Source organism: Orcinus orca, chromosome 11, assembly GCF_937001465.1.
Source record: "Orcinus orca chromosome 11, mOrcOrc1.1, whole genome shotgun sequence".
NCBI lineage: Eukaryota > Metazoa > Chordata > Mammalia > Artiodactyla > Delphinidae > Orcinus > Orcinus orca.
In genome coordinates this window covers 7,659,380-7,677,160 of record NC_064569.1, presented here as the reverse complement: position 1 = coordinate 7,677,160, position 17,781 = coordinate 7,659,380, and the positions used below count along the sequence as shown (strand labels likewise).

Below are 17,781 nucleotides of genomic sequence, written 5' to 3'. Positions count from 1 at the left end.
CTGTGTTCCTTAACTTTTCCTAAGACAGCAGCCCTCCTCTTGGACAAAACTCATGTACTGTCTGTTTGCCTGGATGTAGCAATATATGAGATTCTCAAAGGCGTGTGAGGGGGGCGGGGGGTGGTGAGAGAGTCAAACGTGTAGGTCAAGAAAGAGGCAAAGAAAAAAGAGAAACATAAGGATACAAAGAGGGGCTTCCCTGGTGGCACAGTGGTTGAGAGTCCGCCTGCTGATGCAGGGGACACAGGTTCGTGCCCCGGTCTGGGAGGATCCCACATGCCGCAGAGCTGCTGGGCCCGTGAGCCATGGCCACTGAGCCTGCGCGTCCGGAGCCTGTGCTCGGCAACAGCAGAGGCCACAACAGTGAGAGGCCCGTGTACCGCAAAAAAAAAAAAAAAAAAAATCCGCCTGCCAATGCAGGAGACATGGGTTCGAGCCCTGGTCCGGGAAGATCCCACATGCCGCGGAGCAGCTAAGCCCGCGAGCCACAACTACTGAGCCCGTGAGCCACAACTACTGAGCCCGCGCACCTAGAGCCTGTGCTCTGCAACAAGAGAAGCCACCACAGTGAGAAGCCCGCGCACCACAACAAAGAGTAGCTCCCGCTCGCCGCAACTAGAGAAAGCCTGTGCACAACAGTTAAGACCCAATGCAGCCAAAAAATTAAAAAATAAATTTAAAAAAATAATAAAAGGATACAAAGAAAATTTTTGGTGTGGAATTCTAAAAGGACAAAAGTGAGAAAGGGGTTTAGAGGAATGATTCCAATATGGAAGATGGCCAGAAAAATAGAAACAGATTCTGGGCGCGTGACCGGAGGGGGCTGAGGAGCTGCTCTTTAGGTAAGAAGGAACCCAAGGAGAAAGGGAGGCTGGAGCCAGAACGTGGCTCACGGAAGGAAGGCAGATATGAGCGCCAGCCAGCCCTTCAAGGGAGGAGCAGCACATCAACGTGGTCAGAACCTTCGGAATGAGGGTGTGAGTGACTGCAAAGCCCCATCCCCCTTCTCCTCCCAGCCTCATACTGTAGCACAGCTTCAGACTCTCTAGCCCGGCTTTCTCCCTCCCTCCCTCTCTCTCTCTCTTCCTCGCTCTCCCTCATCTCATTGTTTCAGAGTAGGCCAAATTTGAAGTCCTTTCCAGGGAGTGGCCCTGTTCATCTTACTCTCCAGCCAAAGTGGAACAGAGTGAGAAGGAGAGAGACACATTCAACAACCAAAGGACTCGGTGGAAAGAGCAGAGAACCGTCAACAGTGAGTTGTTTTGATTGTCTAAAACCCTAAATAGACAGGGGTAGGGAGTGTGTGTGTGTGTGCGCGCGCGCGCACGCGCGTGTGCATGTGTGTGCGTGTGTGTGTTTTGAAAGGCTGGAAGAGGGCAATGGGGAATGTCACTGACTTAGAATTGAACAGACATCCCAATTATCCATGGAATCCCAATGAGGAGACACCAAGATGAACAGATGATATTAAAAAGCCACAGATTTCAAAACAGAAGATTAGACACTAGGGTTGAAAGACGCCACAGGTCGGGGGTCATTATAAACCATTTACAGTATAAAATTTCCTCTGACTTGGTAGGAAAAAAGCAAAGAGAATAATGGCAAATGATCAAAGAATAGAATTTGAAGGAGAAATGTTGAGTGAAAGAGAGGAAGGGTCTGAGACTTATGGGGCACTAGGAAAGTTCCTGGGAAGATGCAGAGACAGAGATCCTACAGATATCCTTGCCTGCAATTGAAATCTCTACTCTCCCCGCCCACCTGTCAGATATGCTGCTTTTGGGACCCAAAGTGCTGCTGTTTCTCACTGTACTCATCATTCCCTCTGGTGAGTCCCTACCTTTTTTTTCTCCCTAAAATGTCATTTCCTCAGATGTGGGTGGAGGTGTATGTTAGAGGTTTGATGGAATGAGGCTGAAGGGGAAGAGGAGAAGAGATGCTTGCTATTGAGCTCTAGAATTGCCATTAAAGAGAAGAACACGGCGAGTTCCCTGGTGATCCAGTGGTTAGGACTTGTCACTTTTCACTGCCGTGGGTTCAATCCCTGGTCGGGGGAACTAATATCCCGCAAGCCGGGCAGTGAAGAAAAAAAAAACCCAAAGGATAAAGAAGCTGATATATACAAATGCATACACAAACATATAAGGATCACCTCACAAGAAAGTCAAGTTTAAACCGTGAAGGAAAACAGTGAATATATACACCTAAGAAACACTAGTACCAGCCTACACACAAGCAGATTCACACGCACACAGAAAATATGTTGCCACATCTATACACAAATGAAAAATGATCTTCACAGATTTCAAAGAATCGAACTAGAAGATTGACCACAGAAAGTGAACCTTGGCTTTCAAAAAATCCTATTTTTTTTTTTTTTTTTTTAATTCGGCCAAATGCAGACTGTGAGATGATAATTTTTGGACTTGTTCAGTAGTGCAGTTAAGAGGGGTTGGCTGTGGGGACAGAAGGATGGGACATCAGAGAGTCTGCCGGCCTTCTGTGTGGATCAGGACCCTACCCCTTCTGGCTGGACTGAGGACAAGAGGGCCTCTTGAGTCAGGGCATAGCAGAGCTCTCCTTTGTTCTCAGGAATCTGCTCTCTTTGAGTGTTCCCATGTCTGTGTGTAGCACTAACGCTCTGAGTACTTTTATATTGAGCTATAACAGAAATAAAACACTGAAAGATAAAGTACAATTTTCCCATCATTTTCTGGTTCATCTTATACAAGCTTTACGGGGTATAGAGCTGGACTCATTCACATACATTTTCTCCTTCCTTTGATACAGACTGGACACCCCTAGGGGTCAACAGCCAAAGAGGAGGTAGGTGAACCCTTGGAACTGAGCTCTGATGAGGTTCTTATTAGGACAATGTAGCCGAACGGTTAGAGTTCAGGAATTTGTAGTACAACACAGAGATGCATTGCCAAGGTGTGGGAAATAGGATCTAATTCACTAGTTCAACAATCCTATTATCCTGGTAATTGCCTGGTGGTCCAGTGGTTAGGACTATAAGCTTCCACTGCAGGAGGCACGGGTTCGATCCCTGGTTGGGGGACTAAGAGCCCATTCATAAAACATTCTTGTTCTCTTTTGAACTACTGAAATAACTTTCCCCAGACCTTCTCTATGTCCATCTCATTTCCACTCCCTTGGAAAATGCCCACAGATCCTAACAGAAAACATTTTCCTAACCATGTAATAGTGGAGAAACTAAAATGCAGACCTAAGAAGTCTTCCCAGCACCAGAGCATCTGTGGCACAATCAGACAGAACCCAAAAGTTCTGGCTTCCAAAGGGCCACTTCCTTCAGCTTGATGAAGGATACTCTAATGAACATTCCCAGGCTGCCTCCAGGTACCTAACATAAGTTCTCGTTTTTCCCAACCCCTGAGAGCACTGCAGTATGCAACCGGTTAATGGGTCAGAAACCAAATGAGTGGGTCACAACTGGGGCTTTTAATGAGTTAGGATAGACTAAAATAAAAACAGAGTACCCTGCAAGTACATTACCAGAGTAAAGTATTATCTTATTAAACTTGTTTCAGTTTTCTTTGTGTATACTGAGGCACAATAGCATTTCTTACTGTGCATCCTGGTAGAGAAGCTAAAATATAGAAAAGCTTTTTTTTTTTATTCTCTCTGTTGTGGGTACGGAGGTCTGAATCCCTACATTTTTGAACCTAGGTCATAGTCAGCAGTGGCAAAACTAAAAATCCAAATTCCTTTCTTTGGGCTGGTTAAGGTCCAGTCCTATTTTATGATTTGTGATGCAGAAATAGTACAAGAAATGATGAGAACGTTCCTTCAGGGAACACTCACGAATCCTTAATAAAGCATTCAGATGGTGGTAGCTCATGGAAAAGGTGGGTAAACTGAGGAATATACAGAAAACTAGTACTCTGCCTGGAATTCTGAGGAGACAGCCAGGATACTCTCAAACCCTTTGTTCGCCCACTGCTCCCTCTGTTTCTGTGCGTGGTTGGACCGGAATGTAGCTGGAGAGAATGGGAAACAGGGCAGGATAGGGCTGCACCCTGGGGAGAATCCACTCCCTTCTTACAGCTTCTGGAATGGTTCAGGTCAGTGGCTTTTCAAATATCCTGTGGGACTGGAGCAGACTTGAATTCCTTTTATCAAAATTTGTTCCGGAAGACAAAAGCTTATACTGAGTGTTAAAGATGAGGCTGTTGTCAATCTGATGACCTTCTATCCGGAATTTTTTTTTTTTAAAGGATGAGTTAAGGAATAAGCAGGGGAAAATCCTTCAAAATGTTTTGTGGGGCTTCCCTGGTGGCGCAGTGGTTGAGAGTCCGCCTGCAGATGCAAGGGACGCGGGTTCGTGCCCCGGTCCGGGAAGATCCCACATGCCGCGGAGCGGCTGGGCCCGTGAGCCATGGTCGCTGAGCCTGCGTGTCCGGAGCCTGTGCTCCGCAACGGGAGAGGCCACAACAGTGACAGGCCCGCGTACCGCAAAAAAAAAAAAAAAAAAAAAAAGTTTCGTGTATTGCTTCTAGTGCAAGGATCAGTAACTCTGACATGCTTTATAAAAATGCTATTCTCACCAGATTTTAAATCTAACATTTATAAGCTGACCTCAAGGCAAACTGTGATTTTGCTGACCTCTAGTGGGTAAAACAGATTATGACTCTAAGCCATTTACAGTGAAGGTTAATTACCGGTGGGATGGTTAACAAACATTTAGCTCTTCACACCGCTTTGTTATGTTGCTTTTTAAAGCAGAGACTATTTGTTTCAGGAGTTGCTGTTATTTACAGTTTCAGATACAGTCTTCTTAGTTTATCCAAATAGCTTCCACCTTAAGACCTGGACCATTTTTATTTCTTCCCCTCCGGCATTTACTTTCCAAGGATCAACAACAAGGCATTTCCTCTCCCCTCTCTTTTTACCTCACTTATCACTGAGCATCAGAAAACTACCAAGGTTACCTTTTGTGAACACTCTTTTGTGTAAAGTCTATCATCAGACTGATATCCAATTACATCCAAATTATGAATATCAAAATCACAGTCTGCTTGAAACAGATTCAGACAGAACGAACTTATGGTTACCAGGGGGGAAGGGATAGCTAGGGAGTTTGGGATTGACATGTACACACTGCTACATTTAAAATGGATAATCAACAGGGACTGTATACTGTATACAGGGAACTCTGCTCAATATTAAATAACCTAATGGGAAAAGAGTTTGAAAAAGAATAGATACATGTATATGTATAAGTGAATAACTTTACTGTACACCTGAAACTATCACAACATTGTTAATCAGCTATACTCCAATATAAAACAAAAAGTTTTTAAAAGTCACAGTCTGTTTGAGAAAAACAATTTTCATTTTAAATAAGTATTGCAAAGAGGTCATCAATCCATTATAATTATTAACAAGCTCTATGACCTTGTGTGAGTTATTTATTCTCCTGGTCCTGAGTTTTACCATCTGTAAAAACAAGTACATAGTAATCCCAAATTAGCTGTATCTGTTATTATATGCTAGGATGAAGAAGTCATTCTTGCAGTCCAACACTAAACCGAAGTCTAACCGAGAAAGGGCGTGCCTGTGGTGGACTGTCTAATGGCCATGGAGTTCATTCATTCCTCTAAATAAGGAGCACACAGGGAGAAGGACTCTCTAGTGTTAGGACCGTACAGGTATATTTATGGAAGTAGGAAAGTGTGACATTTGTTTGGGCTACAGGGGAAAGGACTTAGGCTGGGAAGCAAAGAAAGAAAAACACTGTGGGATCTTACTATGAGTCTACTGTGCTTGTCAATTTCACTTACTGGGAGTGCAAGTGTAGGGGTGGGGGACAGAGGACGCTCAGAAAATGTTTCCCGATTGTTTTTATGCAGATGATGTGACTCCAGTGACTCCAGAGACATTCACAGAAGATCCTAGTAGGATACTCTTTTGTTTATTTCTTTGCTTTCAAACTGGGGATAGAAGGGTTGAGGTCTGTACATCCTTCCTTAAAGGAAGACTAGAACAGTAAGTCCCCTGCATACAAACCTTCAAGTTGCGAACTTTCAAAGACTTGAACATTCTCATGTCCAATCACCTAAGTGAGTTCTTGTGTCTGGCGTACATTGTCACGTGTGTGCATCCTCTACAAGTGGATGTGCTTTTGTGTACTTTACTGTACGGTACTGTATAGAGTACAGTAGTACAGCATCTTTATTTCAAGCCCAGGATGTCCAGAAGCAAGTGTAAAAGCAGCAGTGATGTAGCTGGTACTACTGTACTTTACAAGGTACTGTACGATTAAAAATGTTTATTTTTTGTGTTTGTTTTTTATGTATTATTCGTGTGAAAAGTATTATAAACCTGTTACAGTACAGCACCACATAGCCGATTGTGTTCGTTGGGTACCTAAGCTAACTTTGTTGGACTTACGAACAAATTGGACTTACAAAGGTGCTCTCGAAACAGAACTCATTTGTATGTAGGGGACTTGCTGAGGTTCAGAGCTCTGTTGTCTATCTTAGGTGCCACCGAGGGCTCTAAACATGCCCAATCTTTTTATCGCTCCCTTATATTTTCCCCAAGAGTCCACATTCTTTCACTTCAATCTTGCCTCCTTTTAGATCATCATCCCTTCATCCGGCTCCTCTTTGCTACTTTTCCGACTTGCATTTTTCATTCCCTATGTTGTATCTTTGCAGATCTGGTGAATGATCCTGCTACAGATGAAACAGGTAGGTTTCACTCCTACAGGTATGTTTCATCTCCTTAAAGATGGCGTGATTCTTGTTAATATTCACAATTATTTATTCCAGCTCTTGAATTAATCATGTATTTTTATCACAGGGAAAGGGATGTTGTTCAGTGACGGTGGGATAAAAGGAAAGAATCCTGCTAGTCCTCTAAAAACAGGAAGCAAAGTGGATTAATAGCTTAAAAAGCATGAATTAAAGTCTTCCAAAAATTAGCATCATGTCAACAGGGCAAATAATATTCAAAAAATATTTAATTATTTTCAATTAACTTTATTCCCTCGGACATAATACACAAACCCAGCCACAGTCTTGACTTTGTCCTGTTATCTATATTCTTCCCTCTTGCCTTCTGCCTTCCCCTTTGCCAATTCGAAACCCTCCTCACACCGCTGTTTTGTGCCTTTTCAGTTCTGGCCGATATCAAGCCTCCCACAGATGACCTGGGTAAGTTCAGATCTGGGATCCCAGGGCCACCGGGCCCGTTCTGGTCTTTCCCTATCCCCCATGACAGAAGGCAGTATGGCTGGTGAAGGATCCTAATTAGGGCTACCATTTTATGTAGCACAATTGTCCAACAGTATAAGTTAAATTAAAGACATTTTTGATCCCCTAACAAGCAAGAACTGCGCGAGGGGTTTGATACACAAAATACCAAGCCTTGATTTTTCTCTCCAAGTTTCTGAGACTGGATGGGTAAAGGTAAGACAAGGGTGAGCAAAACTGATCTCCTTCTAGATATCTTTTGTCTAGTAGACGAGATAGACAAAGGAATGGATAACCTTATTCAGTTTTACAAATGCTATAATCAGGATAAGCAAAAGAAGCTGTGGAAGACTCAAAGAGTCCTTGACTATACTTTGTGTTGGGAGTTAGGAAAGGCTTTTATGGAAGGCATACTGACTAGGTTGATTCTTGGAAGACAAGTGAATAGAAAGGGGAAGAGCTTTTAGGTAAAGAAAACAATATGGGCAAAGGCTTAGAATGGAAATGAAAACCAATCAGAGAATAATGCATGCAAAGGAAGGTCCTAAGCAGATTCATGAACTGGAAAGCCAGTGAGAATGCTTTTGCCTAGTCCCAATAAAATATGATGGCCTGAACTACATTAGAGGTAAGGGAGAGAAATGAGCTGTCAGCGAGCAGGGACTGTTGAGATGATGTCCAGTTTTCTATTAGGTAGACGGTAGCTATTGGGTGGATGGTGGTACCAATGTGAATATTGGTGAAGGGGAAAGATAAGGCAGTTTGAGATATGGAAGGATGTTTTTAAAAAAAAACTCCATGAACTCTTCCACAAAATGGCAGTTGGATTTGTAAGTCTTGAGCTTATTAGGAGAAAGATCTGGGCTAGACATATAAGTTTGAGAATTCTCAACATATAAACCTGTAATTGAAACCATGCGGCAGATATAGCATTCTTCCTATGGTATCCTATAAGCAACCCTTCCAAAGACATTCTAACAGATAACTCCCGTGGTTAGTCAATTTCCTCAAGACTCATCTTACTCCTTGACTTAGTCTCCATTTTACAAACTTCGCTGGTATTTAACCTGCCCCTAGGTTAGGGCTGGATGTGACTATGACCCTTGCTATTCTTTACCAAATAACTTTTATCCAAGAACCGATGATGATGTATCTAGAGCTTCCACAGCAGAATAATAATCTTTTCTCCCCTTAGCTCCAGGATGACGCTCTTCTGAGCATGGCTCGTTGCCTTGTGTTTCTACTAAATTTGCCTCTTGATAGAAACAAAGATATTCTCAATACAATGAGTTTCTCAACTCTCTAGGAGAGAAAGGAGAAAGACAAAAATCATTTAAAATCAGGTTAAATCTCTTCAATTTTGTGGATCAAAACACCCCATTATGGGTTTTCTTTTAGAAGTGGCTAAAAAAGAGTTATTAATTCATCTATTTATGGGTGCCACACGTGGGTCTCAAGTAAGGCAACATGACAGTTACAGGGCAGTGACTTCTAGAAGCAGTAATAACTGAATAAAATTTTTGCCTTCTAGCCTCGTCCGATAAAAATACCACCACAGGTATGAATGTCTTTTGCATGTCTTTTTTTAAGCTTTGTTTTTCCTTCCTGAGAATTCCTTGTCCTTGCTCTTGGGAGGATACTTGGTACATCTTCTAGTTTATTTCCAATTCTATCTCAAAGCGTATTTGTAATACTCTTCATTATCCTCCCACCCCACCCCACTGTTTTACGAGCTCCTGTTCTAAAAGTCATGGGAAAAAGATGGGACCACCGTTGCATGGTCCCAGACCAGTCTTCTCCCTAAACTACTTTGGACACTATCTGTTGGTTAGTGGGTTGGGAAGTGACTGCAAGGACTCCATATGACTGTAGATGTCATGCTTTCTCTAATGTACTGATAATTCTGATGTGCAGATAGGGTTGAAAACCCACCAGAACAGAGAAATAGTGACCCACCTTAGAATTCAAATTCTTCAGAATGGGACTGCTAGCATTTGATATTTCATGTTGCCACCTGTATAACCCTAGAAGGATTTTTTTTCCTAGAAGAGACCTCAGGGACTATTTTAACCCACCTTCCTTCCAGGTAGGGAAGCACCTAAATTTCATTTTTTAGCCAACTTCTATTATTGCTTTGTTTTGGTGACAGGAAGAACATGCCCCAACTTACAGTGATCCCCTGTAGAGATTACTTTGTAGGTTTTCCCCAGCTCTCTCTCCCCTCCTCCATCCCCTTAACCCTTTGTTCATGCCTGTTTGTTACGCCTCCCCGTGTTTTTTATGTTGGGCCTCTTCAGAGTGCCGGGATGAGAAATTTGCCTGCACAAGACTCTACTCTGTGCATCGGCCAGTGAAGCAATGCATCCATCAATTATGCTTTACCAGGTAAAGGTCCCAGAACACCTAGAGAGCATCGTCCATGATACTGTGGAATTTCAGTCTTTGGAGGGGCAGACGTTTCTTAGCATAACTCTCTTAGCTACTCCTGAAGGTGCCAATGAGCACGTGGAGTAGGGCTTGAGGCACACAGAGAACAGTTTGACTAATAAGTGTAGACGCTAGAAGGCAAAGGAAGGTGGGGGCTGGAGGCAGGATCATCATGAGGGAAACTCCAGTCTATCAAATGTACCACCTCGCTGAAAAAGGCTGGAGCTGAACATCCAAGTGTGAAGGTAGAAAACAGTAGGGAATGGTGGGGAGGAGTATGAAGCTTGAGTCTAGGTGGAGTGTGCAAAGTGTCACCAAGAAGAGTGATTGATCCCATTCCCGTCTCCTACACTACTTGGGGAGGTGGGGTGGGGCGGGGAGTGTGAGGAAGAAGTCTGAAACACTTAAGGAAATCCAGATAAGGGGAGAACAGATAGGGAAGAGTGGGACATACAGGAGTTGAAGAGGCATCGCAGGCCGAGGCTAGATCTCCCTCTCAATGCTTTTTCTATCTCCTTCCTGCACCGTGACATTTGCACTGGTGGCAGTTTACGGCGTATGTACATCATCAACAATGAGGTCTGCTCCCGTCTTGTCTGTAAAGAGCATGAAGTTATGAAAGGTAAGACTGGCTTTTTAGTGGGGAGGGACAGTAATGAGAGTGATAACTAGGCACAAGGCGCTAACAGATCCGAGGTCTGGCTTTGCAGGAGGGCTTTGGGCTATTCCCTGACGTACAATAGCTCCCGTTCCAACATGTTACCCCAAATAAACAATCTAAGGAAAGCAGTACGCTTACTATATACATAACCCTAAGAAAAGCACCCCTCCCCAGATCTCTTTCCCACTAGACAGTAACCCCTAACTTCTCTTACATAGAGATAGAAATTTCAGATGCTCTGGTTGCTTTGAAGATTATTCACCAGACTTCTAGCTGGAAGGCCAAGTCAGCCATTAAAAATAACAGTCTCTACTCGTCTGCAGCCACGTTCATAACTCTGGGGGCGCGAGGAAAGCCACTGATTTGGAGGCAGTAGCATTTGGATATGTGAAGAATCAATTGGACTCCTAGACACCAGCTACCTTTTAAACATTCCACCAATTCCAAGAACCATTTACCTTGCTTATTGTGAAATGTCAGAGGTAGAGGAAGGTAGAAAGATTTTACAAGGGTCCAGAGTGTGTGGTTATAGACTGTGCATGGTGGGAAAAAAGATATTTGTCACCTCGCCCCTGGCCAGCCCCAAACGATGGCTGTGGTCAGCAAAGGCACCACACACGAAAGCCACTCTGACTCAGCAGCCCGCCTTACACCAAGCCCCTGAGTAAGAGCTGTACTTAACTTCGCAGAAGGAAACTTGCTGCTTGCCCCCAATTGGCTCTATGCAAGCCACCTGCAAGGGAAGCACCTTGACATTGAGGATGAGTATTTGGGACTCTAGGCACTTTCAAGTGTCTCAGGGGACTTGCTAAAGTTAGCCATTTTCACATAGTAAACATTTAAATGTATATTGAATGACTGGACCTCATATTTTTGCTGTTTAATAAGTCCACGATTAGAAGAATTGGGAGCACGGTGTATAAAGGAAACTAAAATTTACCGACCACCAGTGTGCTAGGTACCTTTGTATCCATTTTTTCATTTTCATACTGACAACTACCTTGTTGAGGTGGGTATTTTAATGCTTGTTTTACAGAAAGGGATAGTGAGGTTCAGAAAAGTTAAACTTTCTGGTAGGAAGTAAATAACCAGTAAGTGGCAGGGCTGGGGTTCTAACCCTGATCTATTTCTCTTCAACCTTTTCACTACACCACCCTGCAGTCTTCCCTTTCCTTAAGACACGAGCCCTTGCCATCTTCCCGCATCCTCATCCCATTATGCTCTGCTTCTCTTCTAGATGAACTCTGCCGTCAGATGGCTGGTCTACCCCCAAGGCGACTCCGTCGCTCCCGCTATTTCCGCCTTCCCCCCTGTGATGATGTGAACTTGCAGAGACCCAGTGGTCTGTGATGTCAAGGAAGAGGAAAGAAAGAATGTGTGGGTGGGAGGGAGAGGGAGCTGCTCGGAGAGGGAACTTCTTGTCCAACCATTGTCAGCCAACCCATAGACATGAGTATTTCTTAAACCAATCCCACCGCAATGTCTAGCTTTTGCCCCTACTTCTTGATTTTTCACCCATTTATCTCATTTTTCAGTACTTAAAATAGTCTATAGTATTGCATGGTTTTGCTGCTTCCCCATATCATAGACCTAGTAGATATACCATGTGGCTTGGATACAAACATTCTACATACAATTTCAAGGGAAAATAAACTTCAATAAAATTATTAAAAATGATAATTAACTACTGAATCTGTTTGAGATAGATCTTAGGGTGGAAGACGTTATCACTGTCTACCTTAACTAACCATGGAACTTTATTTTTCATTCAAGAGTTTCCTAGATTAACCCCCATTCACCTACATAGTCCCATTTACTTTTATTAATTATTTTGCTGGATTGTCCTAACATTTGCCTGGTAGGTCCTTTTTAGGAGAAGAATTATGGTAATTTTTGTAGTCGTAGAAAATTCTCCAGAGCCGAGTTATACAAGACCAAGGCTAAAGAGAGAGGAGTACACCAGGTATAAAACTATTCAAATTTTCATGCACTTGTTCAGTCGGCAAGTAGGGCTAGCAAGTCTCATTTACCCACTCATTTATGGTAGAGTATGGGGGTTAGCCCACCTCCACAAGTTAATTAGACAACTTAATGTAAAACCATATCCTTGCTCCTAATTTCCTTGAGTGGTTGGTACTTCTTTTATCCTCACCACTTCCCAAAACCTGTAGAGATTATGTTGTGCAAATGGATTCTAGAGTAGCCTGACTTGGGGCATAAGAAGGGAATTCAGACCTGAACTTTAACACACAAGTATAAAGTTTACCTGATGGTTTACAGGAAAGTAAAAGAAACACAATATTCAGACAACCTGCATTCTAATCCTGGCTCTAGCAGTAACCAGGCAGCCTCAGTGAAGTCATGTTCTCTCATTAGGCCCTGGTCTAACTTCCCCATCTTTAACATGACAAAGTTAAATTTATGTTAGTTCTAAGGTTTCTTTTAACTCGATGGTTTGAGATTTAAATGCATTTTTCGTTTTTCTCAAAGCCTAGATGTTATGTTACAGAATTCAACTTGGTAAGGGTTGGATTCCTTTCACATTGCGGAAATACTACCTAAATGAGGACAAGATTCTTGCTGTTAAGAAGCAATTTAGTTTAATAGGATTTGCACAACGGATTAAAGAGAAACGCTAGAAGAGCCCCAAAGCATGTAAGCCCTACCCCAATCTCTCAAAGCAAATGTACTCGTATATAGACAGACATAGTCAAGGGACATTGTAGCCACTGTAGAGGCATCTCATAGGCACAGAGTTTCCAAGAATCATTTCAGTCTCTTCATGAACTTGACCCTCCAATTGCCTACTGAACGAGAGGTGGCATTCCCACCAGAAAGCACCCCAATCCCAGTATTGGGTATATTGCAAATTAAACACTTAAAATAAATGTTCCCAATTTCCTTCTCAGAAGACAGTGGTCTTTGGTCTGGTTATTTCTTTTTCTATGTTTAGAAAGAAGGCCTGAACTTAGGCTTTAATCCCATTTTGAAAGGTGAGTGGCAGCATCACTCACATTTCTCTGTTCTGCTCTTCTCCATTGTTTCCTCCTTCCCTCCACAACTTGACCACTGGTTCTCCAACATTACAAATCTGTTTGCTCTCCCCCAGACGTGGTCCCCTCCTGGGTCCTCTAGAAAATTCCATTTCTTTTCTGCCTCCTTTAGTCTTACTGGGTGAAGTTCTGTGTTTCACCCTCGCTTTTCTTTTGCATCATCAAATTCCCGTGCTTTGCCGTTTCTCACTGTTCTGATATCCTCTGCCTTTTGTACTCGTCTCTATATGTAAACCAACACTTCTAACTCACTTTCCGTCCTTTCTTTCCTTACCCTTACAAAGGCTTACTTTCCCTCATAACTTTCCTCTAAGAACAAGTCCCAGGGCAGTTTTGGGGGGTTGCTTGTGGTCCTAGTTCTTTCCCTCTGTCCTTTCTTCCCCGTTTGCAGAATTCCATTCACCTCCTTCTTGCTGCATTTTACTCTCGACCCATTTCAGTTCCCGATGTTCTAGTTTTCTTTCCTTGATCCTCCCCATAAAAGGATGTGAAAACATTTCACTCTTTATGGTATTAACATTATTTTTTTCCTGGTGAACACAAGTGACAACCTTCTTAAACAAGGAACTTTAATGTCTTTAATGTTGGAATTAACAGATCGGGTGAAAGTACCGTTAAGCAATTTGTGACTGAATGCCTTCCTGGTACCTTGAAGAGACTCACCTGCCTACTCACCTCACCTAAAAAATAAAGTTTTACTCTTATTTTCTCTTCCAAAATTGAGTTGATCCTGCTCTGAGCCTAACCTTTTCCCATATTTCATGCTTCTGATTAAAGAAAATTCTCCTCCCTCCTTGAATGAAGAAGTTCTGGAAATTCAAGCGTGCACTATACTCTCTAAAAAGAGCTCTTTGCACACTCTCTAAGTATTCATTTGACTCAGATGGTGCAAACCCCAAGCTGTCTCCCCACTTTTGATGACCTCAAGCAGTACGTGTTGCCAGCCACAAGCTCGTCCCTCCCCTGCCTCGGGCACTCGTGGTGAGAGCTGATGTTTAGCCAAATACTTTACACCTGGTCAGAGGTGCCAGCAACTGGCAGTCTCTTAAGGTTCACCTTCCTTCTGTACTGAAGCAGCTGTAACACAGTTAAGAGAGACATCTGAGAAGAAACAGAAGTTGGAGGAGTACCAGATAAGGGGGATAAGGAGATGGCAGAGGGATGATGGGTTGACATCAGAGCAGGGGAACCCGGAGGCTCTGGGAATTCACAAATCTGTCTGGGAGAAGGGAATTTGCAAAGTGTGGTGAAGAGGACCCGAGTTCCATACCGATCCATCTGGAACCTTACAGGGTAGAATGAACATCAGAAGCACAGTGGAGGTGGGGCAGGGCTGTGCTTAGAGTTTAGTCAAATTCAGGGAGGCAAAGATTAGGTTAAAAATACAACACTCCAATAAAAATTGAAATCCTTGGGACTTCCCTGGTGGCGCAGTGGTTAAGAATCCGCCTGCCGATGCAGGGAACATGGGTTCTATCCCTGGTCTGGGAAGATCCCACGTGTCGCAGAGCAACTAAGCCTGTGCGCCACAGCTACTGAGCCTGCGATCTAGAGCCCACGAGCCACAACTACTGAGCTCGTGAGCCACAGCTACTGAAGCTCACGCGCCTAGAGCCCATGCTCTGCAACGAGAGAAGCCACCGCAATGAGAAGCCCGTGCACCACAACAGAGTAGCCCCCGCTCGCCGCAACTAGAGAAAGCCCGCGCGTAGCAACGAAGACCCAAGGCAGCCAAATAAATAAATAAATAAAAACTTTAAAAAATTGAAATCCTTGTGTGTTTTAGCATTTTTCACTAACTAAACACCAGCGAAAGTGACTTGACTTTCTCTGTGGCAGGGAGAGGAACAGGTGGCCAGTTTTTTTTTTTTTTCTAAAAACCAGTCAACCAGAGCCAGAAGCGGCGTCAGACGACAACTTCTGGGCAGAACCCAAGATGGAAAAGCAAATGTTGTTTATATAAATAGAGGTGCAGAGCCCATAACTTCCTGTTGACAAAATGAGCTTCACTTCACCTCAAACCCTCAATGGTTTTAAAAATAGCTGATAGTCACTTAGTAACGAGCTTTGCAAACCCAGCCTCTCCAGCACGTTAAATTCAAAGCAGGGCTTTTTTGTGTGTGTGTGTGTGTGTGTTTTTTTTTTTTTTGGATAGAAACTGGTGCGGGTGAAGAGAGAAAGAAGGAACTGGGAAGAGAAGGAAGGGAAGAGGGAAGTTAGACCTCCCCTCCCTCCTTGTCTTTCTCGGAAAACCAAACATGGCATCTTCCATGAAGAGCTTGTTTTCTGACCATGGCAGATATCTTGAATCTTTCCGGAGGTTTCTCAACAATTCCACGGGGCATCAGCAATGCTGATATTGCATGGTGCTACTGCATGCAGCAATTCATGGACGAGAAGCTGCCGGGCATAATAGCAAGGATTGGAGACACAAAATCTGAAATTAAGATTCTAAGCATTGGTGGAGGTGCAGGTGAAATTGATCTTCATATCCTCTCCAAAGTGCAGGCTCAATACCCAGGAGTTAGTATCAACAATGAAGTTGTTGAACCAAGTGCTGAACAAATCACCAAGTACAAAGAGCTTGTAGCCAAGACATCAAACCTCGAGAACACAAAGTTTACTTGGCATAAGGAGACATCACCTGAATATCAAAATAGAATGATGGAGAAAAAAGAACTTCAGAAGTGGGACTTTATTCATATGATTCAGATGCTGTATTATGTAAAAGACATCCCAGCCACCCTGAAATTCTTCCATAGTCTCTTAGCTACCAGTGCTAAGATTCTCATTACTCTTGTGTCCAGAACCAGTGGCTGGGACAAGCTATGGAAAAAGTACAGATCTCACTTACCCCGGGATGACCTCTGCCAGTATGTCACATCATCTGACCTCGTGCAGATGCTGGACAAGTTGGGGATTAAGTATGAGTGTTATGACCTTCTGTCCACCATGGACATATCTGACTGTTTTAATGACAGCAATGAAAATGAAGACCTGCTTTGGGATTTTTTGACAGAAACCTGCAACTTTAGTACAACAGCACCACCTGATCTCAAAGCAGAAATTATGAAAGATCTGCAAGACCCTGAATTCAGTGTAAAGAAAGAGGGAAAGGTTCTTTTCAATAACAGTCTGAGTTTCATAGTGGTTGAGGCATATATATCCACCATGAGAATGTATTCAAATACTATAGCTTGAACAATTTTGATCATTCACTTATTTGTGTATTAAAAGTATAAATATATCTCATAACATAAACAGAGCATTTTCTCTGATATGTAAAATCTAGAAAATCCCAAGATATTCTTGGACTTCCATGTGGAATCATATATGACACTGCTGGTCTTATCCCATCCCTTCTATCGGTAAAGAGACTACATGCTGTCTACATACCACATAATCTGGAAAAATGAAACAACTAAGTTTCACGGGCTTATTGATAATAAAATCCTTTCCATTTGTTGATTACAATGGAATTTCCTGGAATACTAATAAAATATGTGCTATGGATTTTTAAAATAAAAAAAAATAGCTGATAACTTTTTTTTTCTTTCAATTTGTCCAGTCACTTTCAGTAAGATTCTAGCTTTCTCTTAACTCAGGGGTCCTGAAATTCTTTTCTCTGTCTCTGGTGTTTTCCTCTTTCATTCCCTTTTCCTTTTTTCTGTGTGTTTACCCAGCCATAAATCTGTAATTCTGTAGTTTTGGGGAGTACATTATCAGAGTTCCATACCAATCAATAAGGGTTGAACTCGGAATGATCTCATACATTTGTGAGACTCACCTCCCCCCAACTCTTTTAAAAAGTACTAGATGCACTTTGAGCAAGTATAAGGAAATATTTTAATGGAAAATAACCTGAATTATACTTAAGGGGTTGATGGGCATTGAGGTGTCAACTGTGTCATTATATGTTTTCCTAATATGTTGTTCTGTCCCAAATGGTCAAACACAAGGAGGTACAAAGAAGGGTAGTGAGAACTGCATAGAAAAACCCTCATATATTCATTCATTCTTGAAAATGGGTGAGATTTAGGGGGGAAGGAGAATAAAGTAATATAAATACAAATCAGCCTATGAAAATGTGTAATATTAACATCAAAATCAATGTGAAAACAAAAAAGTACTTCAAAAATGTTCATATAGGGTTTCCCTGGTGGCACAGTGGTTGAGAGTCCGCCTGCTGATGCAGGGGACACGGGTTCGTGCCCCGGTCCGGGAAGATCCCATATGCTGCGGAGCGGCTGGGCCCGTAAGCCACGGCCGCTGAGCCTGCGCGTCCAGAGCCTGTGCTCCGCAACGGGAGAGGCCACAACAGTGAGAGGCCTGCGTACCGCAAAAAAAAAAAAAAAATGTTCATATAAAATCATGCATGGCAGCTCCTTAATTGGCTATTAAGAGAAACCAGTTTGTTTGT

The 17,781-nt window shown here is 42.8% G+C and overlaps 3 protein-coding genes across 5 annotated transcripts in view; 2 read left to right on the top strand and 1 right to left on the bottom strand.

Annotated features, from left to right (window-relative positions):
* RIMKLB (ribosomal modification protein rimK like family member B) overlaps nucleotides 1-17,781 on the bottom strand; it is a 127,128-nt gene that overhangs the window by 62,894 nt on the left and 46,453 nt on the right. The window lies entirely within an intron of this gene.
* On the top strand, nucleotides 1,040-11,983 carry MFAP5 (microfibril associated protein 5). 3 transcript variants are annotated; one of them, XM_004281165.3, is made up of 10 exons: nucleotides 1,043-1,252; nucleotides 1,769-1,828; nucleotides 2,791-2,826; nucleotides 5,874-5,918; nucleotides 6,684-6,716; nucleotides 7,146-7,181; nucleotides 8,752-8,778; nucleotides 9,518-9,605; nucleotides 10,196-10,269; nucleotides 11,546-11,983. In XM_004281165.3, exons 2-10 carry the CDS (start codon nucleotides 1,771-1,773, stop codon nucleotides 11,656-11,658), a joined length of 510 nt encoding a protein of 169 aa, XP_004281213.1. In that variant the 5' UTR covers nucleotides 1,043-1,252; nucleotides 1,769-1,770; the 3' UTR covers nucleotides 11,659-11,983. The 3 variants fall into 3 exon arrangements, with proteins under 3 accessions (XP_033264062.1, XP_004281213.1, XP_033264061.1); XM_033408170.2 differs by lacking the exon at nucleotides 2,791-2,826 and having other exon boundaries at nucleotides 11,546-11,716; XM_033408171.2 differs by lacking the exons at nucleotides 2,791-2,826; nucleotides 5,874-5,918 and having other exon boundaries at nucleotides 1,040-1,252; nucleotides 11,546-11,716.
* LOC101278018 (histamine N-methyltransferase-like) lies at nucleotides 15,417-16,805 on the top strand. Its single transcript, XM_033408191.2, is given in 2 exon segments — nucleotides 15,417-15,733; nucleotides 15,735-16,805. Coding segments are annotated over 2 exon segments (942 nt in total). The 5' UTR covers nucleotides 15,417-15,619; the 3' UTR covers nucleotides 16,563-16,805.

Bases quoted from the DNA above. Each gene is read 5' to 3' on its own strand.
- MFAP5 (XM_004281165.3), top strand. From the start codon at position 1,771: ATGCTGCTTTTGGGACCCAAAGTGCTGCTGTTTCTCACTGTACTCATC. The intron at 5,919-6,683 runs GTAGGATACTCT...GTATCTTTGCAG, and splicing joins GACATTCACAGAAGATCCTA to ATCTGGTGAATGATCCTGCT. The intron at 8,779-9,517 runs GTATGAATGTCT...GGGCCTCTTCAG, and splicing joins CGATAAAAATACCACCACAG to AGTGCCGGGATGAGAAATTT.